The sequence below is a fragment of the Loxodonta africana genome, chromosome 2 (genome assembly GCF_030014295.1).
Source record: "Loxodonta africana isolate mLoxAfr1 chromosome 2, mLoxAfr1.hap2, whole genome shotgun sequence".
NCBI lineage: Eukaryota > Metazoa > Chordata > Mammalia > Proboscidea > Elephantidae > Loxodonta > Loxodonta africana.
Genome location: NC_087343.1, coordinates 51,816,349 through 51,844,296, shown reverse-complemented (window position 1 = coordinate 51,844,296; position 27,948 = coordinate 51,816,349). Strand labels below are relative to the sequence as shown.

At 36.5% G+C, this 27,948-nt stretch overlaps 1 protein-coding gene across 1 annotated transcript in view; it reads left to right on the top strand.

Moving 5' to 3' along the window:
* HCN1 (hyperpolarization activated cyclic nucleotide gated potassium channel 1) overlaps nucleotides 1–27,948 on the top strand; it is a 489,521-nt gene that overhangs the window by 412,387 nt on the left and 49,186 nt on the right. Inside the window, exon 6 of the mRNA XM_064271833.1 lies at nucleotides 3,337–3,577. Within this exon, the coding sequence (XP_064127903.1) occupies nucleotides 3,337–3,577 (241 nt within the window). The remainder of the gene's footprint in view (nucleotides 1–3,336; nucleotides 3,578–27,948) is intronic.

Genomic DNA, 27,948 nt, shown 5'->3' with positions numbered 1-27,948 from the left:
CTATTGAGAAAACATTCTGCATCCCACTTTGGAGAGTGGCATCTGGGGTCTTAAACACTAGCAAGCAGCCATCTAAGATGCATAAATTGATCTCAATCCACCAGGAGCAAGGAAGAATGAATACCAAAGACACAAGGTAATTATAAGCCCAAAAGACAGAAAGGACCACATAAACCAGAGACTACATCAGCCTGAGACCAGAACTAAATGGTGCCTGGCCACAACTGATGATTGCCCTGACAGGGAGCACAACAGAGAACCCCTGAGGGAGCAGGAGAGCAGTGGGATGCAGACCCCAAATTCTCATAAAAAGACCAGACTTAACGGTCAGACTGAGACTAGAAGGACCCCAGAGGTCATGGTCCCCAGACCTGCTGTTAGCTGAAGACAGGAACCAGTTCCAAAGCCAACTCTTCAGACAGTAATTGGACTGGACTATGGGATGGAAAATGATAATGGTGAATAATGAGCTTCTTGGATCAAGTAGACACATGAGACTATGTTGGCATCTCCTGTCTGGAGGGGAGATGAGAGGGCAGAGGGGGCCAGAAGGTGGCCAAATGGACAGGAAGAGAGAGAGTGAAGGGAAGGAGTGTGCTGTCTCATTAGGTGGAGAGCAATTAGGAGTGTTAGCTAGGTGGATATAAAATTTTGTATGAGTGACTGACATGACTTAAAGCACAAATAAAAATTAATTAAAAAAAAATTATAGCCAAGAAAACCCTATGGAGCCGTTCTGCTCTGTAACACATTGGGTCTTCATGAGTTGGAATCTACTCGATGTCAACAGGTTTATATTTTTTATTTTATTGGGTCCTTTTTATTATTGTAAGTTTATTCTATTATGGTACCTTCTTGATAAATAAAAATTGATTTAAAGTCTTAGCAGTATTCTTAGATGCAGAGTTATTTTTTCCAAGTAAAAACCATCCTAAAGATGATATTGAATAAGAAAAATTATGCATGTGTGTGAATATTTGGTCAGATATGGCTTTAAAAATGAAACTACATTTGATTTAGAATGCTAAATCAAATTACCATTTAGTTTGGGTGAATGGCAGGACCTAAAAAAATCTGACATTAACATTTCTATCTCATGCCGTCTGTAAAACACTTTCTCAGCTATTACAAATAAATTTATATATTGGATTCTAGCTTAAGATCTTATAGCAAAGATTTATCCTACTTCTAAATTTCAGACTGAATAGTTTGCAGCATTCCTCAAGGCATCTGAGCTTATTTACATGGCTTTCCAAAATTTTCTTCTCAGCTAGATATTTGAGAAAGCTGTTGGTGATCTCTGAGAAAGAAAATGCCCTCCAGGAGGCAAGGAAGCTTCCTGAGCGGTGACTTCTCTGTCTGAGCAGGCCTCATGCACTGCCCTATGGGAGACCTTATGCAAGGAATATTACAGAAATCACATTCTGGACATTTATTCTATTAATACTTTTATATCAAATTGTTTTATGTGTCAGACATCTATGGATTATGACAGTCTGTGTCATAATTATCATCCGTGAAGCAGCAACAAGTTTACCTTAGAGAAGTAGATATTGTACATACTTCAAAATCACGTTATTGTTTCATGGCTATTTTCCTCATATCATGTATTTATTATGATTTTATTTTAACAAAAAAATATCAATTCCTTTGTCAGTTAGATGTTTAATTTTCTAAAAAAGAAATTATTTTCAAATGTCACGAGAAAATAAATCAGTGTATTTTAAACAGTAATAAATGAAGTCCACCTCTTTGCTAATTGGCAACTTAAAATGGACTGAAATAAAAACTCATTGATGCTATATAATATTTATAATAATATTCCTTTGAGAAATTTATTTAGGGCAACACTTTTATTTCATTTTTGGTGCCCTCAATGACATAAAACATATTTCAAAATCTGAGATAATCACTGCCCTAGATTCAGCCAACAACAGAGTCAGCCACAAAATCTGGGCTTAGGTGATACAGTATAGCATACATATGTAATATCCTTCTCTTGCTTTTGCTGCTGTATTCATTTTCTAGTTATTTTATACTACATTTCCACCTTCATGAAGCTCCACTATTATTTACATTTCTCTGCTCCACTGAACCCCCCAGATATTGTTGAGGATGAAACACCTCCTTTTCTATTCTGGACCCCAAATTTTGTGCGTTCTATATCAGCTAGATCATTTGGCCCAACTCTGGACTAATATCAGGCGTTTTTGTGAAGCAAAATTAGAGGACACCTTCTTTCCCAGTCTTGCAATCCAGGAGTTTGCATACCGCATTTCCCCTAGGCAAAGAACTCAGTCCTCAGACTGTGTTAATTCTTCATTTCTTTCTGCCCTCTGCCCACCTCTTAGTGGAGGTGACTTCAGTTTCTGGGTGTCTCAAGCCAGATCACAGTTCAGGCCCAATCCTTTGTTTTTAGAACTCAGAGGAGAAGTAATTTCTGAGGAATTGCATTGTGGTAGGATTTAGATTCCCATCCTGTACTTGTTGCTATAAATCTGACTTGAGATAACAAAACACAGTAGGCTTCGTTTTGCTCTAGAGAGATACCAATATGTCTAATCTGGACCAGAATCTGCAGCATGAAATGAAACACACAGATCTTCCAGAACTAACTTACAATCAGCCTGACCCCCCAAAAACCCATTGCCGTGGAATCAATTCCAACTCCAGGGCGGGGGAAAAAGCCTGGGAAAGGAAAATACCGCCTCTCTCCAGTCTAAATTGCCAGTGGAAATCCAAGCAGTTTTGTGAAGGATAATATTCTCGTCTTGCCCAGATTTTTCATTTGAAACTATGTATTTGCGTCTCACTTGTGTAACCTTTCCCTAAATTCTCCACTGTCCCTTCTCTAATATTAATGATTTTAACAAAAAAACACCAAAATGTTTGTGTCTGGCATCTGGGCCCTTGTTTCAGAATCCCTGTCAGTGGGTGAAAGTTAGAATGTTCCACACAATGGAGCAAAAGCTGGTAGGAAATAATGTGGGTTCATTCTTCATGAAAAAAAGGTAAAAGAGAGTCTAAAATTAGTCCACATTTTAGATGTTCTAATTTCATGACATAATAAAAGAATAAGTTATAAAATTTGCTGAGATTTTATTATATTTAACAAACATTTATTTAATGTTTAATGTACACTAAATGCTAGAAACAAAATATCGACACAAAAATAAAACATGATCCTTGATGAAATATATGGATTATTAAAATTTATATTTTTTCTGAATTAAAATTATGAGATATATGTATGTGCATACATATATATTTCAGCAGGTTTTCATTTTGATATAATTAATACCCCTCTTAATATTTGTTTATTCTCGCTATCTTTAGGAGATAGTCAACTTCAATTGTCGGAAACTGGTGGCTACTATGCCTCTATTCGCTAACGCGGATCCTAATTTTGTGACTGCGATGCTGAGCAAGTTAAGATTTGAAGTGTTTCAACCAGGAGATTACATCATACGAGAAGGAGCCGTGGGTAAAAAAATGTACTTCATTCAACATGGTGTTGCTGGTGTCATCACAAAATCCAGTAAAGAAATGAAGCTGACAGATGGCTCTTACTTTGGAGGTTAGTAAACATGAAATGCCACTGAGGTAACATCTAAGTTGTTTGGGATATGCATCTCTATCAGAATTTTAGGGATGCCAGATTGCTGGTTTTAAATAGGGATTTATATATGACTTCCTATAAAAGCATTTTTAATAGTATGTTTTCACATTTCAATGTCGTATGTTCAGGGCTTATGAATTTACGAGTGCATTAGTTTGGCACTGTTTCATCTCTCTTTAATGGAAACCAAGTAACAGTAGCTTAAACCGGATGGAAGGTATATTTTTCTCTCACACAAAAGTCTCAGGAGGGCCCGTTAGATGCCTCTCTTCAGGAGAGTTTTCAGGGACCTAGGTTCCTTTTATTTTGCTAGTCTGCCCTCAAACCATAATTGGTTTTGTTATCTACATGAGAGGAGCTGGTCCCTCTCCACCAGATTTTGATAGGGTCCCCTGAAGTGGGGATACAGAGGAAGTGAAAAACAAGCACGCTGTCTTTAGGTATCTACTCCTGAATTGCCAGCATTACTACTGCTTAAAGCTCATTGGTGAGAATTGGTTACAGGATCACATCTAGCTATATGGAAGACTGGGAGATGTGGCTTCTAGCTGGGTGGCAATTTACCTTGCTAAAATTTCAGAAAATTTGGATTGTTGCCTATATTTTATATATATATGTCTGCGCACATGTAAAAAAATTACCAAGTAGTAAAATTGCTGGGGAAAAAAGCTATGCATATTATTAAATTCAGATAAATCACAAGAAATTGCTTCTTTGATGAGACTGCCTGTTTCTACATTGCTTTGCCCAAATGATTTTTAGTTTTGCTGTCTTAATATGTCAAAATGCATCCACTATTGCTTAGCTTGGATATTTGTTATTACTAGTGAGGTTGAGTCTTGTCTTTCTTATCATTTATATGTATTTTTCTGTTTCTATTTTTTTCATGTTTTCTCACTGTGTTGCTTGTCTTTTAAAAACTGATTTATACAAAAGTGTCCAAATTTTTGTATATGTATGCTATAACTGACTTCTCCAAGACTGTTTTTTTTCCCCTGTGTTCATGGTGTCTTTTATCATTCTGATTTTTTGTTTTTTTTTTTTAATTCAAATCTTTCTGTTCTTTAAGTCAGTAGATAATTTGTGTTTCTTCAGTGGGTTTTGAATACTACAAAATTGTAGAAACGATTTTCATATTTTTTCTATTGTGTTAGTTTTATTACATTTTATTTTTTCTTTTATTATTATTATTTACTATGATTAAAGCGCTTGGCTGCTAACTGAAAGGTCGGCAGTTCCAAACTACCAGCTGCTCCATGGGAGAAAGATGTGGCAGTCTGCTTCCAGAAAGATTTACAGCCTTGGAAGTCCTATGAGGCAGTTCTACTCTGTCCTGTAGGGTTGCTATTAGTCAGAATTGACTAGAAGGCCATAGGTTGTGTATGTAACAAAACGTTTGCCATTTCAACATTCTTCATATGTATAGTTCAGTGATATTTTTTGTGTAACTGTTACCATTGTTTCTTTTTTTTCTTTCTTCCACTTCCTTTAGTTTGTAGTCTTTGCTTTTTTCCCTTTAGCATCTTCAGTTAAAACATTAGTGTATTTATTTTTAATTTCTTTTCACTTTTGGTGGCTACAGTTATGGGTATACATAAATCTGAATATACTAAAAAAAATACCTGGGCCAAATTCCACTGGTTTTTTTTTTTATATAGTGATTTTATTATTGCTTATGTAAAAAAAAAAAAAAAAATTTATGTAAATGGAAACATTTGGAGAGGGAATAGTGGGAAGAAAAGAAGCACAAATAATATTTGATAGATGAATTATAGAATGTCATGTTAAAAGGTAAATTTCATTAAAAATGAGTAAGAAAGATAATAAGATTAAAAGAGATTCATTTAAAAACAGAAATGAAATGTTCTATATAATTACTAAGCAGTTAAGAAATCAAAATTTACTTCTATATAGAATATAGTTTTTCTCCTTCCTCCTTCCAAAGTTTTAGGACATAAATTATCAATTCTAAATTTAGCCATATAATGTTACCCATAAATTCAACAACATAACAAGTATCTCCCCAATAATTCTTTATCTCTATAAAAGCCACCTTATTTATTCATTTGACCCAACTCACTTCAACACCAAATCCTATAAAATATTTCGCTTGAGTTCAGTGCTTTCGCTTTTGTTCATATTTTCGCTATGGTGAAGTGAGATGGCTGTTATTGAACCCCAGGGTACTAGAAGCACAAGTCTTAGACAGTTTATGGGAAAAAACAAAAAAAGTAGGTATTTCTTATTTTCATTTATTTTATACATGTAGTTGATATTTGTTTGATTTAAACACCAATGAAGATAATGTAGAGCATTAGAATCTAATAAAGATAAAATGTACTTATTTAGCACTTTAGGGTTCACAAACCATACCTCCTTCATTATCTAATATGAAGTTTTGAAATTAATAGGACAGACCTTTGTATTAGCTAATTTTATAGTTGTGTAAACTGAGCATGACAAGGTCATAAGCTGATGGGACTGTTATGCAGAAGAGCCAGGGACCAACTTAGCATTTCTGATCCAAACTAGAATGCTCTTTCTACTTTTCTAAAGAGCCTGTATTAAAAAACTTAATCTGTGCACAGAACACACCCCAACTCAATGGGTGAACAAAAGAGAGAAGGAAACAATCAAAGAAAGATCAAACTCAAAGTTTTGTGTCTAACTTGATTTATTTCTGTAATAACTTAGGAGTATGTTTCTAGGTCTGTATAATCTTTTTAAACCCAGATGGTTAGTTTTCTTTTTTAGGTGGTAGTGGTGGTGGTAGTGTTTAGATCAGTTTTGATGCACCATCTCACTCAGTATTCTACCCACAGAGGCGCCAAGTATTGTTCTACAAAAGGGAGTAAAAGAAAATGAACATGTTTTTTAAATGTTGGGCATTTTCATAGACCCTGGGGATTGATACAACGCTAAGCAAAATAGACAAAATTTCTAAAAGTGGGCATATTTTAGAAAGAAGAATCTAATAGCAAAACCTAGGAATTACTGAAAATATTAAGCCACATTATCAGATGGTGATAAATGCTTCAGGGAAAATTAAAACTGGGAAGAGGGATGAGGAGTACATTTCTGCCCACACTGCCACGTGGGAATTAGAGTTCCAGGCTCCCTGTGGAGAGTGATGTGAACTGGGATAAAGGCCTAATGAGATTTGTCCTCTTGACCTCAGAACAGATGGATGGTAAGGCATAGGGGGGAGCATTAGGGTGCTGAAAGAGCGAGGGTCTTGCTTTTAGCAAAATGAGCCCCTGGATTCTTTCTTGATTATTCTTATGAGGTAGGGTTGTAATACTCACTTTACATATGAAAAAAATGAGGCTCAGAGCAGTTAAACAATATGGTCAAGGGCATGCACCTGAAAAAGGACAAAGCCAGCTTTCAAGCACTGGTATTAGTCTGAACCTAAAGCCTGTCTTCTACCTACCATGTTTTATACCTCCTGAGAGAGGGCATGATTATCCTCTAGGATGAATACTTCAAACATTAGCTAAGTTTCTCTTCAGAGCTTTCCATGGCCCTTTTATGCATGCATTTGCTAAATCCATTTGTAATCTATACATGTATTTTATTGCACATCCTCTTACAGTAATCATATTGTTAACCTATTATTCACTCAATAAGGTACAATTCCATTAATATATTTAACTTAAATTTTAAATAATGTGTCTTTGTATCAGTAGTTCACGAGTTTAAAAATAATGCCTGCATTATTGTTAATATTTCTATCCACTCCCCTCTTAGCTGTTGTTTGTCTTTCCACACCAACGTGTTCTAATCGATTCTGTTTGTTAATTTTCCTTCTTTCAAAATCATCTGTCCCGTAAGTTCTTCTTATGGAATGGAAATGTAAAGGGAGGTATTTCCTATGGCAGGTGCTGCTTGAAATCACCTAGTTTTAAATCTTGCTTAATAACATCTGGAGCTCTGGTGGTGCAGTGGTTAAGAGCTGTGGCTGCTAACCAAAAGACCAGCAGTTGGAATCTACCAGCCTGTCTTTGGAAACCCTATGGGAGAGTTTTACTGTGTCCTACAGGGTCACTATTAGTGAGAATGGACTCAATGGCAACTGGTTTTGTTTGGTCTGGTTTGGTTTTAATAACGTCTAACATTTTACTGGCCTTGAGGGGAATGCTACGTATTTCATGTAGGTAATATGCATATTTTGGATTTTTATGCCCAAAATGCATATAAATTTAGAACCACAGATTGAAACATCATAGGCAACCTCTGCCATGTTGAATGTTGTAAGAAAACTAGAGCTTGTGTTAGTTTTATAAATTTGTAGTTTACTCCACCTCTAGTGTGTTATACATTTTTAAAAGCTGATACTGATGTTCTAGAAGGTGTGAGGAATCTGTTGACAGTAAATTCACAACTTGATTAGTTCAATTCTCCCATTACACTTATGTAGAGAAGGAGGAGGCAGCAACAGAGCGGAAAAAAGAGTCTTGTTATAGATTTTTCTTTTTTCTTTTGCTTCCTCATTTGTTATCCATTTAGACCAGACTAAGTGAAATAATTGTTTCAACACTGATAACTCTGCCAAATCTTTTGGCAGGTCTTGCCCAACCTAGAAATCCAGACGATATACAACCACAGGGTGAAACTTCGCCGAGTCATTGGTGAGAGATGTTAATCCCCATCTCTAGCCTCACCTCGTAGTTCCATGGTTCTACAAAGTCATATATAAAAGAACCAATGCATAATGAAGGATTAGATCCAAATCTCTGAGACACCTACCAGAATCAGGATGAACATTAAGAAGACATTTTATTTTGAAGTCATAATGTCTTTCCTTAATAGAAAAGAAAAGAAGGAGAAGGATAAGGAGAAACCGAAAAAATCCAAGTTGCAATTCTGGGTCCTTTTGTGTTCCTGTGGTGATTCATAAAGGAATACCTTTGAAGCTTTTTATAATTACAAAGGCAAGTCTACATCTTGAACCTACTCAAATAAAATCTTCATAATAACAAGTATAAGTTTCTACATTTCATATGTAATTCTAGTCCATGCACTTGATTTTAAAAATTGTGCCTCTACCTAGTTTCTGGGAGTCCTTGAGTATCACAAATGCTTAACACATTTGGCTGCTAATCGAAAGTTTGGCAGTTTGAATCCACCCAGAGACACCTTAGAAGAAAGGGCTGGCAATCTACTTCTGAAAAATTTCAGCCGCTGAAAACTCTATTGAGCACAGTTCTCGTCTGGCACATGTGGGGTCTCCGTGAGTCAGAATTTACTTGAAGGCAACTGATTTTACCTAGTTCCTAAGTTTCAATAAAAAGCCACCCCCAAAATTTGGAAAAAATGCTTTCAGTGAAAAGTGTGGGGTTCTGTTGCAAGCTGAAACAAATTTAGCAGGTTACAATTTACTTTAGAATATAAAATTATTTTGAATATTTTTAAATGCCCTTTCTCCATCTTTTTATAAAATAAAAATGCCAAAACTTGATTATCAATACTCTTCAGCATTCACATTTTACTTGTGTTAGTTCAATGCTAACTTTTTAAAAGATAAGTTCTGAGTTCTATTAAAGGAATTTTTGGTAATAGAGAACAGATGGAAGTTTTTTTTTTTTTTGTACGTGTAACTCAGGGAGTGGAAAAAAGTAGGACTTTCTATCAAGCATAACTGGGAAAAGAACTATTTAAGTAGAATATGCATCAGCAATAAGGATAGTCTAAGCATAAACTACCCCTGAAAGGATGTTTGCTTTAGTGCTTTTCCTTAGAGTAAATCTGCCTTAGTGATTTGAGACTGAGTAACCAAAGAACCCCTTATCCTGAACCCTAGATTTTCCCATGTGATGCATGTGTCCCATGATTCCCAAAAGGGGAGGCCCCTGCATCCATGCGCATTATCCTTTCATCCCTTTTGCAGCCTTTCTTCTTTGCAGGAGGTGCATCTTCATCATGCCCCCGTCCTCTATCTGAAGAAGAAGAATATCTAAATCCCTTGACTAAGTCTTCAAAATGCTATACAATCTAGCCCAACCTATTTTCTAGTCTCAAATCCTGTATTTTTCTTTAGGCACTCTTAACCAACCCCCCAAGAATGCTAGTTCTTACTTAAACAAGCAAAGTTGTCTTCGCAAAGGTTTATCCCATGGATTAAAAAAAAAAAAAATTCTCTACCTTTTCATTCTGACACGCTGATTCTCGTCTTAAGACACCATTCTAATATTATCCTTATTATTTCTCCTAAGCAGGGAATGGATTTATTTTGATTTCATAATACTTTGACCTTAATTTATTATTGAGCTGCATTTTAATTATTAGTTTATGCGTCAGTCTTCCCTATTAGATTATGAATTTTCTGAGTTTACAAACTATGATTTCTTCTGATTTGAACATGCAGCATCAATGTGCAGTGCCTGAAATATCATACCAAAAAAAAAAAAAAAAAAACCCGTTGCTGTCGATTCCGACTCATAGCGACCCTATAGGATAGAGTAGAACTACCCCACAGAGTTTCCAGGGAGCACCTGGTGAATTCAAAATGTAGACCTTTCGGTTAGCAGTCATAGCTCTTAACCACTACGCTACCAGGGTTTCCAGAAATATCATACGTACTTATTACAGACTTATATAATAAATAAATAGATCAACAGATGGATGGACGATTAGATGGGGAGGCATAAATGAATTGACACTATTGAGGAGGCATAAAATAAGCAAAAAAAAAAATGAATGCATGAAAATAATTTCAGAAAGTAGTAAATGACATGAAAAACTATAAAGCAGGGTAATGAGAGAACAGATGGACAGAGATCTTAATGATGAGAGAGGGAGCTAGCCGTGTAAAACTCTGAGGAAAGAGCGTTGTAGACATGGAAAACAGAAAGTTTAAAGTTCCAGAAGTGTGAACAGAGTTGGAGGATTCCAGGAATAGAAAGATGCCAGTATAGCTAGAGAAAAGAGAGGTATTGAAAGAGTGATGAGGGATAAGCTCAAAGAGGTATACATGAAGTAGAACTGGTAGACACACATACGGCATGATGTATTGATAAGGTAGCCATATTAATAAATCACGAACATAATTTAATTCGTGTGAAAAGGTTGTGAACAGTGAAAAATATATGGAGTCCATGAACTAGAGGTCTTTATGGGGTAGAGAATTTGTTGGAGATTGAGTAATAAAGTGAGCTGGAAATACAAGAAGTGGTGATCTGAATGGACATTTTGGAGCTCTTTTATTGGTGATAACAGAGTCTAAATTATGAGCATTGAAATGGAGGATACATAGAAATTTTAAAATGTTACTTTGTGGAGAGTATCAAAGTCAAGGAATACTAAAGCTAGTATTGATGAAACATCTCCAAGGATGCTGTCTTAAATATTATGATAAGGCTTATCTATATTTCAGTAAGGGCCTACTTAAGCCAAACTGAATATGTATTTTTTCCTTTTATGCATTATTTATAGCTTCCCCTATTTTCTCTTCATCTGTATTTTTTCTTTGTAATTTATTTACATTGATACAAAAGATGTACAGAAAGCATAAGACTGTAAGATTCCTCTTATACTGTGAACTTATCAAAGATTATTTTAAGTTTTTTTTCTAAATAATTACCTTTATCACAGTGCCTGATATATCCTTTGTTCTAAATAATATTTTTGTTTTGAATCTAATTTTGGAGCTGCCTTTTATTAAATAATATTTTATATAATTAGGTCAATTACCAAACTTTTCTTCTAATAAATAATCTCTCTCTGTATTTGTTTTTTTAATTTCATACATAGTGTCTACTTTGTCTTTTCCTCCAGTTCTTAACACAGGACTTAAATATGAACCAAATAATTTGACCTAGTATTTTGGTCATACCTTACTTAGTGCTTAGTAGAATAGCGAGGTTCCTTTTTGGTTACTTCTGTTGCTACTCCTTTTTCTTTCTGTTTTCTGCTCCAGCCTCCCATTTGGCTTTCAGAGCCTTGGTACAACGGTGCTGACTAAGATCTTCTCGCCCTGTTTTGGCAGATCTGTGCATCCGTTGGTTGTGGGCTTGTGATTAATGAGCTAACTTTAGTAGAGTGGTTTGAGTTCTTTGCATAAAAGTTGTGCGAAGTATTATTCTGTTGTGAGACTTTAAGGATCATCATTACACTTCATTATGTTGTGGAGTCTAGGAGAGAAAATGGGGGAGAAGTGTGACTCAGGAAAGGCACAATTTCAAAAAAATTGTGCAAGTACAGCAACTGCCTAGGAATTCCAAGTTTCACTTTTTAATATATTCTATTTCTTCTCTCACTTTTTCTGTTATGTGTTATCACCCAGGAGTGAGGTAGGGGGAAGCACAGATCATCTTTCAGTGGGAACAATAAGTGTTAACTTTGGAGGCATTAAATATACATTTGGAAATGATTTTTTTTAACTTCTTCAAAGTCACATTTGTATCCTGTAATATTTATTATAATATATATGTGTATGTGTGTGTGTGTATATATATATATAAAACCTGTTGCCATCGAGTCGATTCCGACGCTTAGCAACCCTATAGAACAGAGTAGAACTGCCCCATAGAGTTTCCAAGGAGTGTCTGGAGGATTCAAACTGCCGACCTTTTGGTTAGCAGCCATAGCACTTAACCACTACGCCACCAGGGGTTCCTATATATATATATATATATATATATATACCAAAAAAAAAAAAAAAATGCCATGAGTCGATTCCGACTCATAGAGACCCTAGTGGACAGAGTAGAACTGCCCCATAGAGTGGCTGGTATATTTGAACTACCGATCTTTTGGTTAGCAGCACTATATCTATGTATCTATCTATCTATCATCTATCAATCTATCTAGATATCTAGATATATCTATATCTATCTATATCTATGTGTGTATATTGGAAACCCTGGTGGCGTAGTGGTTAAGTGCTATGGTTGCTAACCAAAATGTCAGCAGTTCAAATCCACCAGGTACTCCTTGGAAACTCTACGGGGCAGCTCTACTCTGTCCTATAGGGTCGCTATGAGTCGGAATTGACTCGACGGCAATGGGTTTGTTTTTCTATGTGTGTATATGTATATATATAAAACCAAAACCCATTGCCATTGAGTCAATTCTGATTCTATGCAACCCTATATGACAGAGTAGAACTGCCCCACATGGTTTCCAAGGAGCACCTGGTGGATTCAAACTGCCAACCTTTTGGTTAGCAGCCATAGCTCTTAGCCACTACACCACCAGGGTTTCCATATAGATATAGATAGATAGATAATAGATAGATAGGTAGAGAGGTAGATAGATAGGTAGATAGATGGATGATTGATGGATGATAGATGGATAGATGATGGATGGATAGATGGGTGGATAGATAGGTGGATAGATGGATAGAGCTAGATGGATAGAGCTAGATGGATAGAGATAGACGGATAGATGGATGATAGATGGATGATAGATAGATGATAGATAGATAGATAGATAGATAGATAGATAGATAGATAGATAGATAGATAGATGATAGATAGATAGATGATAGATAGATAGATAGATGATAGATTAGATAGATAGATGATAGATGATAGATAGATGATAGATAGATAGATAGATAGATGATAGATAGATAGATAGATAGATAGATAGATAGATAGATAGATAGATAGATAGATAGATAGATAGATAGATAGATAGATGATAGATAGATGATAGATAGATAGATAGATAGATAGATAGATAGATAGATAGATAGATAGATAGATAGATGATAGATAGATAGATAGATAGATAGATAGATAGATAGATAGATAGATAGATAGATAGATAGATAGATAGATAGATAGATAGATAGATGGGGCCCTTGTGGGCTATTGAGTGAAAAACAATTGTTAAAGTCTTATTTTTTTCTTCCTACATACACTGTTTATAAGTGAATCACCAATCTTAGGAATCTGCTACTTGAACATGTTCATTTGTAAGGCAGTGGTACCCTGTGGTTACTTTATGTGCATCATTGCTGGTGGACAGATGGCTAGTTTCTCACTGTGTCCTCATTTCAACTCTGTCTCTAGGTTGCCCTTTCCCATGTGGCTTTCCACCTGTGCTAATAATCCAGGTTTTTATTCTGTGCCCAGGTTCTACTTACTCTTAAATTTAGATTCTCCTCCAAGTCAGAAGATTCGATTTACTAAAGCTATACATTTTTTTTACACAACTGTATCAGTGGTCTCAGCTATTGAACTGTGCATTGCCTACAATTTAAATTCTTATGCCTGAGGAACTTAGGCACATTTTATTGCTTGATTGTTTCCCTCTCATAATACTGCAAATTAAATTATGGAATTCTATCTTTAGAATCAAAGTTATAAAAAGATTAGAAGGCAGCATGCTGTAGCAGTGTGCTCAGCATGCACAGAGCCAAGTCCTAGTGCCATCTCTGTCTGTAGGACCTAGCTGCTTGTCCCCAGGCAACTTGTTTAACCTCTAAGGGCTTGTGATTTTCATCTATGAAATGAGCTTATTAACAAAGACACTCTCTTCACCCCTTACCAGCTCTCTGTTCTGTTACAGTGGGGCATCTAGGAGTGTCTCCTTTTTGCCAGCTTGTTTGTTTCATCTTAATAGCTTACTGAACATCTAAAATGTCTTCCTACCTATTCTAGAATTCATAGTATTCTTGAATAAAAGCTGCATTTTGTTTGTAGTAGTATTGCTGAGAATGTTCTCTAGGACTAGTTAGTATTTTAAAAAGAAATGGAGGCAGATGCTTTTGGGGGGGGTTATGATTCTTGTTCTGGTGGATTAAAATAAACTAACTCTTTTTCAAGGACAATGAAAAAATAGAATGTGTCAGGGGCTGGGTTGTAAAGCTCTCTAAAATGTGCTGAGAGACAGGAGGATAGTAGAAGGAGTACAGGTTTTAGAGTCAGCCTTCAGATACTACTGGGCTTTGGGTTTTGAACAAGTCACTGCTCTTTTCCAAGTCCCTGTTTCCTTATATGTAAAAGTGGGGTTGTTTAGAGGATTAAATGATTTAACAAACCCAAAGTGCTTAGAACAGTACCTACCATATAATCTTTGCTATGATGTTAGATATTGACATAACCAAAGGACTTGTGTGTTATAGTGCAGAACATACATGTATAAGACTCTACAAAGGTATTAAAGACTCATTTCTTATGTGGAGTGAGTCTGCTTTTCAATTTGTATATTTTCCTAACTTCTCATTAGTCTTAATTTAACAATGATTAAAATCACCTTAAATTAATGTGTGGGTGGCAGGGGGGCGGGAGTATGAAATAAATAATCTTGAAAGCTTTTTCAAACTGAAGATAACTTCAATCTCAAAATCCCTAATTTCATCACACCACATAAACACACACACACACGAGAAATAATACTCTTAAGATTTCACAGTGGTTAGTTAAGCACTCAGCTGCTAACCAAAAGATCAGTAGTTCAAACCCACCAGCTGCTCTGCAGGACAAAGATGTGGCAGGCTGCTTCCATAAAGATTACAGTCTTGGAAGCCCTATGGGGTAGTTTTACTCTGTCCTATAGATTCTGTATGAGTCAGAATCAACTTGATGACAATGGGTTTGGTTTGCTTTTTGGTTTAGTGCTTAATGTGCCAGCATTGTGTTAAATAATTTCACATATGCTTTTCACACTATCTAATATAACCCATTATTAGACTGAAATACCTGCAAAAATATATCATCTCCACTGTTTCTCAGTATGAATTTCCCAATGCTTTAGGAAGGAATTGACTCGACGGCACTGGGTTTTGGGTTTAGGAAGGAAATGGAAGAACAGATATATAATTTTAAAAACTAGATTATTCAGAACATTTTCATAAAATTTAGAATTAGAAGTGACCTGAGGGATTTAGCCATTATCTGATTTCCCTTTTAAAAGTGAGGAGGCTGGGAGATGTGTGGATTATAGAGCTCAGTGGTGACAGGGCTGGTTCTGCCGCCCTTGTGCCAGTGCTCCTCTTGCAGTCACAGGTATGTTTTCTGCAAGTTGTTATCAATGATGTCACTTCATAGCATTTCAGAAAGCAAAGAACCTTCCTCTTAGACTGATTTATGGAACACATTACATACACACATACACAAATTCTTTCTGGCCTATTGCTAAATAATCTGAATTTACTAATTCCAGGCATGCTCCAATTAAGTGTGACCATTTTGACCTATCTGTTTATCCACGGAAACATATCTCCATGGTTGAATTTACTTAGGAGGGGAGAGTGAAATCACCAGCCAGAAGAGTTCAACCAAAGATAATGAAGTGGAAAAAGTTCTGTCCTTCTAAATTGCGTTTCATCACCTGTTTTGTTGGATATAATAAATTTATTGAAATGTTTGAATACCATTAGCAAATCTAAAATGCCAAAAGTATTTTAAAAAGTTTATTTTACCTCATACTACATACCATGAGAGAAGCACGTCAACAGCACATTTAGTGCTTTAACAGCATACGATGAGTAGCTGGTTTGTTGGTAAATGAATACCTTCTTTTATAAGGATCAGCACAAAGCTGGTTCCTCTGAGACAGAGGTTAAAGATGTCCCAAACGTCTAACTTTTCCAAGCTGCTGTACCACTCCATCATCTCTAACATCAACTACTCCCTCTTGTCTCAGTACTCTCCCTCTTGTCTTTGAGTTCTCTATTCACTGCAACGTCTCACAGAACTAATGAAGCATATAGAGGAAATGGCTCATGCAGTTACGGAGGCTGACAAGTCCCAAATTCATGGGTCAGGTGTAGGCCTCTACCTGGCCCTCGGTCTCTGCCCAAAGGGACTCAGCTTTCTCTCTCTGTGGTTCAGGAAGCCCACTGCACCGTCTCCTGTGGGTCTCTCCTGTGGGTCTCTGCTGCAGGTCTCTCTTTGGTAATGGTGGGCTCTCCTGTCTGCTCAGGAACTGGCTCTTTTCTTAAGGTAAAACTGACCAGTCCCTTCGGTGGACCACAATTATCTTACTTGCACAGCCCCACCCAATCACCTGAGTGGCAATCACAAGACCGTGACTAGTAAGGCCACACATAAAAGTAATTAATCACACTGCAGTTGGGTTACGTGTATATGTGCAAAAGAATTTAGAGGATTCAAAAGATGTGTCTAATTATTTTTTGGTGCTATCAAGTCATTTTTTTTTCACATATATACAGTCATACTGGACATGGATTAAAAAAATAGTTGAAGAATAAAATAGATCAAACTTTTAAAAGAAGTAGCATTTGAAATCATCATTGAATTTATTTTACAACATGATGGTTCACTCTTTAATTCAGTACATATTTATTAAGTTCCTCTTATTGTAAGGACATAAAATGACCACACTAAAATTATTGCTTTCTGGGATTTTATTAGATGCTAGTAACTACAGAACAACCACTTACGCTTCTGTCTCAACAAGAGATTGGAAATTTTGGTACAATTCTTTATAAATACTAAAATCATTTTTAATCTGCATAACACGCATGCTTATGCATGTACTTTTTATAAGTTGGAAGAGAAAGAAGACACAATATAAATGACTGGACTCATAATTTTTAATAGGGTATATATGTAATGAAACTATAGAAGTATCATTATTATTGTTATCTATTTGCCAGTAAGAAAAACACAAACCGAACCAATCCATTCAATTTCAACTTATGGAGACTCCATGTGCTACAGAGTAGAACTGCTCCATAGGGTTTTCTTGGCTGTAGTCCTTATGGAAGCAGGTCACCAGGCCTTTCTTACCCAGCACTAATGGATGGGTTCAAACTGCCAACATTTAGGTTAGCCGCAGATGGCAAACGACCTGCACCACCTAGTAACAAAGGACACCAAACAATACTTCCACATCTTGTCTCCTATATAGCGCCCCTTTCTCCTGTTTAACTATACAGGGAATGATCTAAAGAAAAGTTGATTCCTAGTATTTGAGAATCTTGGAGCTGGTGTAGCTTGATTTTGTTTGTTTGTTTTTGTCTTTAGTGCCTTTAGTACCAGGGCATTCGGGTTATAACTGTGTCATTCAGAATAAAGAAGAGATTTGAATTAAGCCATTTGATCACTCTAGAGTCTGAATTTTCTGATGTGATATATTCTTGGGTTAAATTAAATACATAGTTGACTGATCACTTCTTTGTGTTGTGTGAAAACAGCCTTACCAAGATATTGTGTTATATGCGAAGATTAATTTTCTTACTGAACTTGATTTTTTGAGCTGTAATAAGATCAGACATGGAAGGACAAGAAGGTGTTACAGCAAAGAATGGCATGTATTGTAGAATTTCAAAATGCTTTTACTCCAGGCAGATAGCCTTACATGGAAAAGCTCAGGCAAGCTAAATGAGGAGAATCAACTCCACATGAGTAAGCACACCCTGAGACCATCATTTTGCATCCTGGATGTTTATTACAGGATAGATTCCTGTTTGAGATATTAAGAAATGAGTTATAAAATTTAATCCTAACTTCATTCCAAAAAAACCTGAAATTCATCCAATAAACATTTGCAGTTGTCCAAAATCTTAGTTGTTATATTGCTCCTTAACTTTTAATTGCTTAAAAACTTAAATCTGCCTTTTGTATATCTCCCTAAAGCAATAAAGAAAGAAAGTTGGAAAGAGAAGATAGGTAAATGATGGTGTCTGATACCTTACGTATAAAAGAACAGCAGAGCTGTGTTGAACAAATGCTAGGTCATTTCTGGATTATTGAACAACCTTGAATCACTCATTTGTCAATAATCGCCATTTTTTTTTAGTGGATGCATACTTCTACCTTGCAACTTTGCTGGATGGTATGAATTGTTTTCGAAAACAAAACAAAAATCAACATCCGTGCCATTATTAGTTGGAACATCTTTGAGCCAAGCCCTCTGCCACTCAAGCTTTGATGGGAAGAGAAACTAGAGAGAATTAATCTTGGCACATTTTCCAGTTAACAACCTTGAGATTTTTCTCAGGGACCACAGAAATGAATAAGAGGCCAAAATGTAGATACCTTTAATAACTGAAAGCTGAAAACTACCAGGAAAAATGTTGACATGAAATACACTTTGAAACAAAATTTATTATTTTTAAACTTTCATAGTCCACACGGCTTCGAGAATAGCTAAGAATAAATCTAATTCCCATCAGCTTCTGAGAGAGAAATCTATAATGATAGTAGAAGAGCGAAAATGAGAAAAACAAATGGCTGTGAAATTTCGTTTTCAGCTCAGAGGATAACATTTTAGAAAGAAATATTGGACTTAATGTTTAATCCTTCACATTAGCTATGTGCAGTGGCCCACGTATGCCTGAACCAAATGCTCGAGGCTCTGAGAGGTGCTGAGGAGAGGGGAAAGGTGCAGCTCCACTGGAAAGAGAGAAGAATTACTTTGTGAAAGGTGACCTTAGGGGTTTGACTGTAACTACAGCTCTGAAGGGGTTGATATGCCATCTTGGGAAAGAGCCTCACCAGTAACTCTAATGCCATGAACAATCTCAGGGCTTTGCACTAGAATTTTTCCACAGCAGCAATGGGAAGAGATGACAAGACTGTGAACGTGTCAGAGAGAAACTTCAAATGGAGAGCAGGGCTTTAGAAACTTGTACAGGATTTGATCTGCATAGAAGAAAATCCTAGAAGAAAAATGTGAACATTTAAAAAAAAAAAAAAAACTGACCGCCGTCAAGCCTATTCCAACTCATAGCGACCCTACACTAGAGTAGAACTGCCCCATCGGGTTTCCGAGGCTGTAATCTTTTCAGAAGCGTACTGTCATATCTTTATCTCACAGAGCAGCTGGTGGATTTGAACCGACTTTTTGGTTAGCAGCTAATCACTTTAACCACTGTGCAACCAGGGCTCCTCTTAGAACAAACAAACAAAAAATAAAGTGGTGGTCAGAAGTTCTCAAGGCATCAAAGAATCCTTTGATGACTGTATTCTAGATGTGTGCTGTCACTCTATCATATTCTCTTATTTTTATTTTTCCATAGCACTTATCATTATTCAAGCCACATTCTTTTTTTTTAAGGCTTTTCCTTTCCTCTAGAATGTGAGTTTTATGAGAGTAAGGACTTTGTTTTTATGTCTGCAACACTTTTAATGATTTTTGTCATACATTAGACTGTGATATAAATTTCTTGGAGGAACGAATGACATAACTTCTGAACTGAGTTGTAAAAAAATGAACAGAAGTGTGCCAAGTAAAAGTTGGGATGGTGGTGCAAAATGGAGAAAAGAGAGTGGTTTATCCTATAGAAAAATCATATTGAGCAAGTTCTACTCTTTCACCTCAAGAAATCCATTTCTGTTGGTATGAAATCTACACAGCTCATTCCAAAGTAAAACATGACCCTAAATGTGGACTTGGCAAATTGATTTTAAAGTGGTATTTTACCTCCACTTTATGAAGTAGAAAATTCCAAAAGTGCCACTCAGAGTTTAATAGATTGAGGGTGAACTAGATTGCTGTTTTCAATTTTAAATGGACCCATCCCTTTTAGGGGCCATAGTAAAGAGGGAAGAACACTGAGGAGAGGTCAAGAAATCTCTCATACATATCTCCAAATTAATGCCTGCAACATAAATGGTTCTTGGACTTTTAACATTTGATTTGAAGGTCTCTCCTCTGTAATGGTAAAGAGGAACTGCAATACGGCCTACATTGTGGCCTTTCCATTTACACAACAATTTAATATGCCTGATTCATGATGAAATACCAGCCCCCGGCTGGGAAATTAAAGCAGTGTTCAGCTCCTCTCGGCAAGAAGGTTGCAGTTTGATATATTCTGTAAACTGCATACTGCATTAGCCAAGGGAAAGGATTGGCATAGTTAGGAAACACAGTTGGACTTGTTAAAACAAGCGTTTCAGTGCACAGATGCTAAGTCTCTTTGGAGCTATGCTTTGGATCACTTTGCTCCTACTTAGCTATCAACTAAATATATTTTTTCTCTTAGTTCCTTTTTGCCTCTACAATTCATATTAATACAGTTCTCTACCTCTAAGACATTTCAAAGATTTTTTTTTTTCCAGAAAGGGTGTGTAGTGCATTATAATATTCTCTTTTATTTTTGAGTATCATTTTAATAGGCCCAATACAATATCTGTTTAGGTGGAATGGTGGAATAAGAATGACTTCACATAGACTGAGAATCAAATACTGGCCCTATTACTAACTAGTTATTTAGCCTTAAGTAGGTTAATTGAATTCTTTTGGTCTCAGTACATTAATCAAAAAAAATAAATAAATAAAAATATTACCTAGTTTTTAGGGTAAGAAGTAAATAAGCATGTGTGTACGTACATGGATATGCACTCACATGTATGTAGACATACATATTTGTGTGTGTGTGTGTATGATTTTTATGTATCCCTTCTCATTTTACCAAATCAAGATCGGTTGCCACCAAGTCAATTTGATTTCATCATGACCCCATGTGTTAAAGAGTAGAAGCACCCTTTATAGGGTTTTCAAGGCTGTGGCCTTTCTGAAGCAGATCACCAGGTTTTATTCTGAGGCACCTCTGAATGGGTTCAAGCCATAAACCTTTCAGTGAGTAGTTGAGCACTTAACTGCTTGTGCCACCCAGGGAATATATAAATAGATAAATATTTAAATAAATATCCTGGTGGTGCAGTGGTTAAAGCAATCAACTGCTAACCTAAAGATCAGTGGTTCGAAATCACCAGCAGCTCCACAGGAGAAAGATATAAAACCAAATTTGGTTTGGTAAAATGAGCAGGGATATATAAAAATCACAAGCAGACACAAAAACAAAGGTCGATCGTATACTAGTTGTCTTAGTTATCTAGTGCTGCTATAACAGAAATACAAGTGGATGGCTTTAACAAAGAGAAATTTATTTCTTCATAGTAAAGTAGGCTAAAAGTCCAAATTCAGGGCATCAGCTCCAGGGAAAGGCTTTCTCTCTCTGTACGCCTTCTCATCAATCTTCCCCAAAATTGGGTCCGGGGTCCTCTGTGCAAGGACCCTGAGTCCAAAGGACACGCTCTGCTCCCGGCACTGCTTTCTTGGTGGTGTGAGGTTCCCCTGTCCCTCTGCTCACTTCTGTCTTTTATATCTCAAGAGATTGACTCAAGACACAATCCATTCTTGTAGATTGACTCCTGCCTTACTAACACAACTGCCACCCATCCTCCCTCATTAACATCACAGAGGCAGGATTTACAACATATAGGAAAATCACACAATACCAGGAATCATGGCCCAGCCAAATGGATACACACATTTTTGGGCGTACATAATTCAATCCATGACACTAGTCCATACCTTTATAAGCATGTCTATATGTGTCTATGCATCCATTCCATAAGTACTTGCCACAGGGCAGTGCACTTGTATTGGCTGACCTATCTGCCCATGTCTTTTCATTCTCTCTGGGTCTTGGATGACTCTAAACAATATCACTTTCCCCTGAAATTCTTTAGTCAGATTTTATTGTCAAAGTTGATTGGTAGTAACATTGAAAGTCATGTATGACAATTTTCACTCCTTTCCTTCACTTGTGTACTTTGAATTTATTCTTCAAACTTACTCCCCCAGTAAAGCTTGCTCTGAAGCCCCAGGGTGGGCCATGAATCCATCCTCTCTTCTCTCATAACACTCTCAGTTTATATATTTTTTTATCTTTTTACTGATTGTATTATTATTAAATTATATTTGTTTACCTACTGGGATAAATCTTAACCTCTTTTGTAACACTGGCTCCTAGCCCAAGGTTTAGTAGGTCTTCAATGACAGGTGTTGAAATATATCCTTAACACAGACACATACATGCACATACAGAAAGACTTTATTTCTAATTGATTAATTGCTCCCTCATTCCGTATTAGAGCCATGAGGATGCAGTGGTTAAGAGCTTGGCTGCTAACCAAAAGTTTGGCAGTCGTGTCAGTGTCTTTCTATTGATCTACTGGCATAAAATTATTTTCAATGAGTTACTAGTTATTAAAATTAAGTATTGATTTTATTCTAATTAATGTGCTGATCAACTATATATTAACAACATGTGTTTTGACTGATATTCATTTACTCAACAAGCTTTATTGAGACCTTACCCAATATGCTATTCATTATCCTTGTAATCATTATGCCTTCAAGAAAGAAAACTTGTAGGAAGTCAAAAAGATACCCAGATCATCACAACTCAGTGCATTCACAGCATAAGATAAAATCACAACTTAGAATTTATATCAATAAATTCAGACCTACAAAAAGAAGAAAGGGCCAAAATCAAAGAATTATCCCTACAACTGGAGCAAATAGAAAGAGAGCAACAAATGAACCCTCAGGTACCAGAAGAAAGCAAACAATAAAAATTAGAGCTGAATTAAATGAAATAGAAAACAGAAAAACAATTGAAAGAACTAACAAGACCAAAAGCTAGCTCTTTGAAAAAAATAATAAAATTGATAAACCATTGGCCAAACTGAGAAAAGAAACACAGGAGAAGAAACAAATAACCCAAATAAGAAATGAAATGGGCGATATTACAACAGACCCAACTGAAATTAAAAGAATCATTTCAGATTACTATGAAAAATTGTGCTCTAACAAATTTGAAAACCTGGAAGAAATGCATGAATTCCTAGAGACACACTACCTACCTGAACTAACACAAACAGATGTAGGACAACTAAATATACCCATAACAAGAGAAGGGATTGAAAAGGTAATCAGAAATCTCCCACCGCCCCCCCAAAAAAGCCCTGGCCTAGACGGCTTCACTGCAGAGTTCCGCCAAACTTTCAGAGAAGACTTAACACCACTACTACTAAAGGTATTTCAAACAGTTAACACGACTACTACTAAAGGTATTTCAAAGGACAGAATACTCCCAAACTCATTCTATGAAGGCAGCATATCCCTGATACCTAAACTAGGTAAAGACACTACAAAAAAAAAAAGAAAATTACAGACTATATCCCTCATGGACTTAGAAGCAAAAATCCTCAACAAAATTCTAGCCAATAGAATTCAACAACATATCAAAAAAATAATTCACTGTGACCAAGTGGGATTCATACCAGGTATGCAGAGATGGTTCAACATTAGAAAAACAATTAATGTAATTCATCATATAAATAAAACAACAGACAAGAATCACATGATTTTACCAATTGATGCAGAAAAGGCCTTTGACAAAGTTCAACACCCATTCACGATAAAAAGTCTTAGCAAAATAGGAATAGAAGGGAAATTCCTCAACATAATAAAGGGCATTTATACAAAGCCAACAGCCAACATCATCCTAAATGGAGAGATTCTAAGAGCATTCCCCTTAAGATCCAGAACCAGATAAGGATGCTCTTTATCACCGCTCTTATTCAACATCGTGCTGGAAGTCCTAGCCAGAGCAATTAGGCTAGATAAAGAAATAAAGGGCATCCAGATTGGTAAGGAAGAAGTAAAAGTATCTCTATTTGCAGATGACATGATCTCATACACAGAAACCCCTAAAGAATCCTCAAGAAAACTGCTGAAACTAACAGAAGAATTCAGCAGAGTATCAGAATTCAAGATAAACATACAAAAATCAGTTGAACTCCTCTACACCAACAAAAAGAACATTGAAGAGGAAATCACCAAATCAATACTATTTACAGTATCACCCAAGAGATAAAACACTTAGGAATAAGTCTTACCAGAGATGTAAAAGACCTGTACAAATAAAACTACAAGACACTGCCACAAGAAATCAAAAGAGACCTACATAAGTGGAAAAACATACCTTGCTCATGATAGGAAGATTCAACATTGTAAAAATGTCTATTCTACCAAAAGCCATCCATAGATACAATGCAATTCCAATGCAAATTCCAATGACATTCTTTAATGAGATGGAGAAACAAATCACCAACTTCATGTGGAAGGGAAAGAGGCAGTGGATAAGTAAAGCATTACTGAAAAAGAAGAACAAAGTGGAAGGCCTCACACAACCTGATTTTAGAACCTATTATACCTCCACAGTAGTCAAAACAGCCTGGTACTGGTACAACAGATACATAGAATAATGGAACAGAATTGAGAATCCAAACATAAGTCCATCCACATATGAGCAGTTGATATTTGACAAAGGCCTCAAAACAGTTAAATGGGGAAAAGACAGTCTTTTTAAGAAATGGTGCTGGCATAACTGGATATCTATCTGCAAAAAAATGAAACAAGACCCATACCTCATACAATGCACAAAAAGTAACTCAAAATAGATCAAAGACCTAAATATAAAATACAAAATCATAAAGATCATGGAAGAAAAAATAGAGACAATGCTAGGAGCCCTAATACATGCCATAAACAGTATACAAAACATTGCTAACAATGCAGAAGAGAAACCAGATGACTGGGAGCTCCTAAAAATCAAACACTGATGCTCATCCAAAGACTTCACCAAAGGAGTAAAAAGATTACCTACAGCCTGGGAAACAGTTTTTGGCTATGACACTTCTGATCAATGCCTGATCTCTAAAATCTACATGATGCTGCAAAAACTCAACTACAAAAAGACAAATAACCCAATTAAAAAATAGGCAAAATATATGAATAGGCACTTCACTAAAGAAAACATTCAGGTGGCGAACAGACACATGAGGAAATGCTCACGATCATTAGCCATTAGAGAAATGCAAATCAAAGCTACAATGAGATTCCATTTCAGTCCAACAAGGCTGGCATTAATCCAAAAAACACAAAATAATAAATGCTGAAGAGGTTGTGGAGAGACTAGAACACTTATACACTGCTGGTAGGAAAGTAAAATGGTACAACCACTTTGGAAATCAACTTAGTGCTTCCTTAAAAATCTAGAAATAGAACTACCACAGGATCCAGCAATCCCACTCCTTGGAATATGTTCTAAAGAAATAAGAGTCTTTACACGAAGAGATACATGCACACCCATGTTCATTGCAGCACTGTTTACATTAACAAAAAGATGGAAGCAACCAAGATGCCCATCAACAGATGAATGGATAAAGAAATTATGGTATATTCACACAATGGAATACTACGCATCGATGAAGAACAATGATGAATCCATGAAACATTTCATAACATGGAGGAATCTGGAAGGCATTATGCTGAGTGAAATTAGCCAGTTGCGAAAGGATGAATATTATATAAGACCACTATTATAAGATCTGGAGAAATAGTTTAAACAGAGAAGAAAATATTCTTTGATGGTTATGAGGTGGGGAGCAAGGGAGGTAAGGAGGGGGCTTTCACTAATTAGAGAGTAGATAAGAACTACTATAGGTAAAGGGAAAGACAACATACAATACAAAAGAGGTCAGCACAACTGGACTAAACCAAAAACAAAGAAGTCTCCTGAATAAACTGAATGCTTCGAAGGCCAGCATAGCAGGGGTGGGGGTTTGGGGACCATGGTTTCAGGGGACACCTAAGTTAATTGGCATAATAAATCTATTAAGATAGCATTCTGCATCCTGCTTTGGAGAGTGGCGTCTGGGGTCTTAAACGCTAGCAAGCGGCCATCTAAAATGCATCATTTGGTCTCCACCCACCTGGAGCAAGGGAGAAATAAAGAACACCAAGGACACAACGTAATCATGAGCCCAAGAGACAGAAAGGACCACATAAACGAGAGACTACATCAGCCTGAGACCAGAAAAACTAGATGGTGCCCAGCTACAACCGATGACTGCCCTGGCAGGGAACACAACAGAGAACCCCTGAGGGAGCGGGAGAGCAGTAGGATGCAGACCTCAAATTCTAGTAAAAAGACCAGACTTAATGGTCTGAATGAGACTAGAAGGACCCCGGTGGTCATGGTCTCCAGACCTTCTGGAGACCAAGACAGGAACCATTCCCAAAGCCAACTCTTCAGACAGGGATTGGACTAGACAATGGGATAGAAAATGATACTAGTGAAGAGTGAGCTTCTTGTATCTAGTAGACACATGAGACTATGTTGGCATCTCCTGTCTGGAGGGAAGATGGGAGGGCGGAGGTGGTCAGAAGCTGGCCAAGTGGACACGAAAAGAGAGTGGAGGGAAGGTTGTGCTGTCTCATTAGGGAGAGAGTAATTAGAATTATATAGCAAGGTGTGTATAAATTTTTGTATGAGAGACTGACTTGATTTGTAAACTTTCAACTTAAAGCACAATAAAAAAATTTTTAAAAACTCCAAAAATCTGTACATTTCAGACTCAAAATAAATAAATAAATTGAGCATATCTTTCAGCAAAAAAAAAAAAAAAATCACAACTTAGGATGGAGGAATCTCAAAAATTATTCTCAGAAGCAGAATCACAAAGGCCCTATAGGTAATGGGTAAGAATTGAAGGCCTTTAACGTGAGGAATGGAAGGATCAAAGTTGTGTTAAGAAATAATTATTCTGAGAGGGGGAGGCACCCTTGCAAGCAAGTAGACAGTTAGGAGGGCCCTACAAAAATCCAGGCAAGTAGGTACAAGACCCATTGCTGTTGAGTCAATTCTGACTCATAACGACCCTATAGGGCAGAGTAGAACTGTTTCACAGGGTTTCCAAGGAGTGGCTGGTGGATTCAAAGTGCTGACCTTTTGATTAGCACCCATAGCATGCCATACCTGTTAACCACTGCGCCACCAGGGCCTCAAGTAAGTATGAGGATTTAAAATAAATTATTAGGAAAGGATTAAAAAATATACTAATGAAAAAGAATCAGTGGCACTTACAGTTCAGCTGTTTATGGAGAGAAAGAGAAAGGAAGTATTCACAAAAATGACACCATGTTTTAGTGTGGATAACTGGGCAGATGGTGATGCCATTTAACACAATATATGAGCATATTTGCAAGGAAATAAACGGAGATAAAAAAATGAGTTTTGTGCTGGACTTGTTAGACTACAAATTCCAAGAATACAAGGGCTATATGTATCATATTTACAAGTATGTCACTAACATTTGCCATATTTGTAGCTAATACATATTGTTGTTCAGTACATATTTGTTGAACTGATGAATGAATGAGTGAATCGGATGCTTGTGGGACAGGCAGCTTGCAAATGCCCAGGAAGATCAATTGTCTGTGTATAGTAACAGAGACCTGAAGTAATGTAATGAAGATTAACATGACTCTGGTTCACAACAAACTAGAAAAACTAATTTCCTTCTGAAACCTGCCACTAACATGAGAGCAGAAAATGTGATATACTAGGCTGAAAAACATGAGGAGCTCTCACAAGATTGTAAGGAAGCACCTCTATTCTTATTATATTTTTACTAATCCCCTCCCAATTTAGTCTACCCTCTCTCCAGCCCTTCTGAACACGTTCCTGGAGAGAATTAAGCCTGATTATCCTAAAGCACATATTACAAGTAATGAATTAGCTTATCCCCTAAGTGTCTAGAATAATA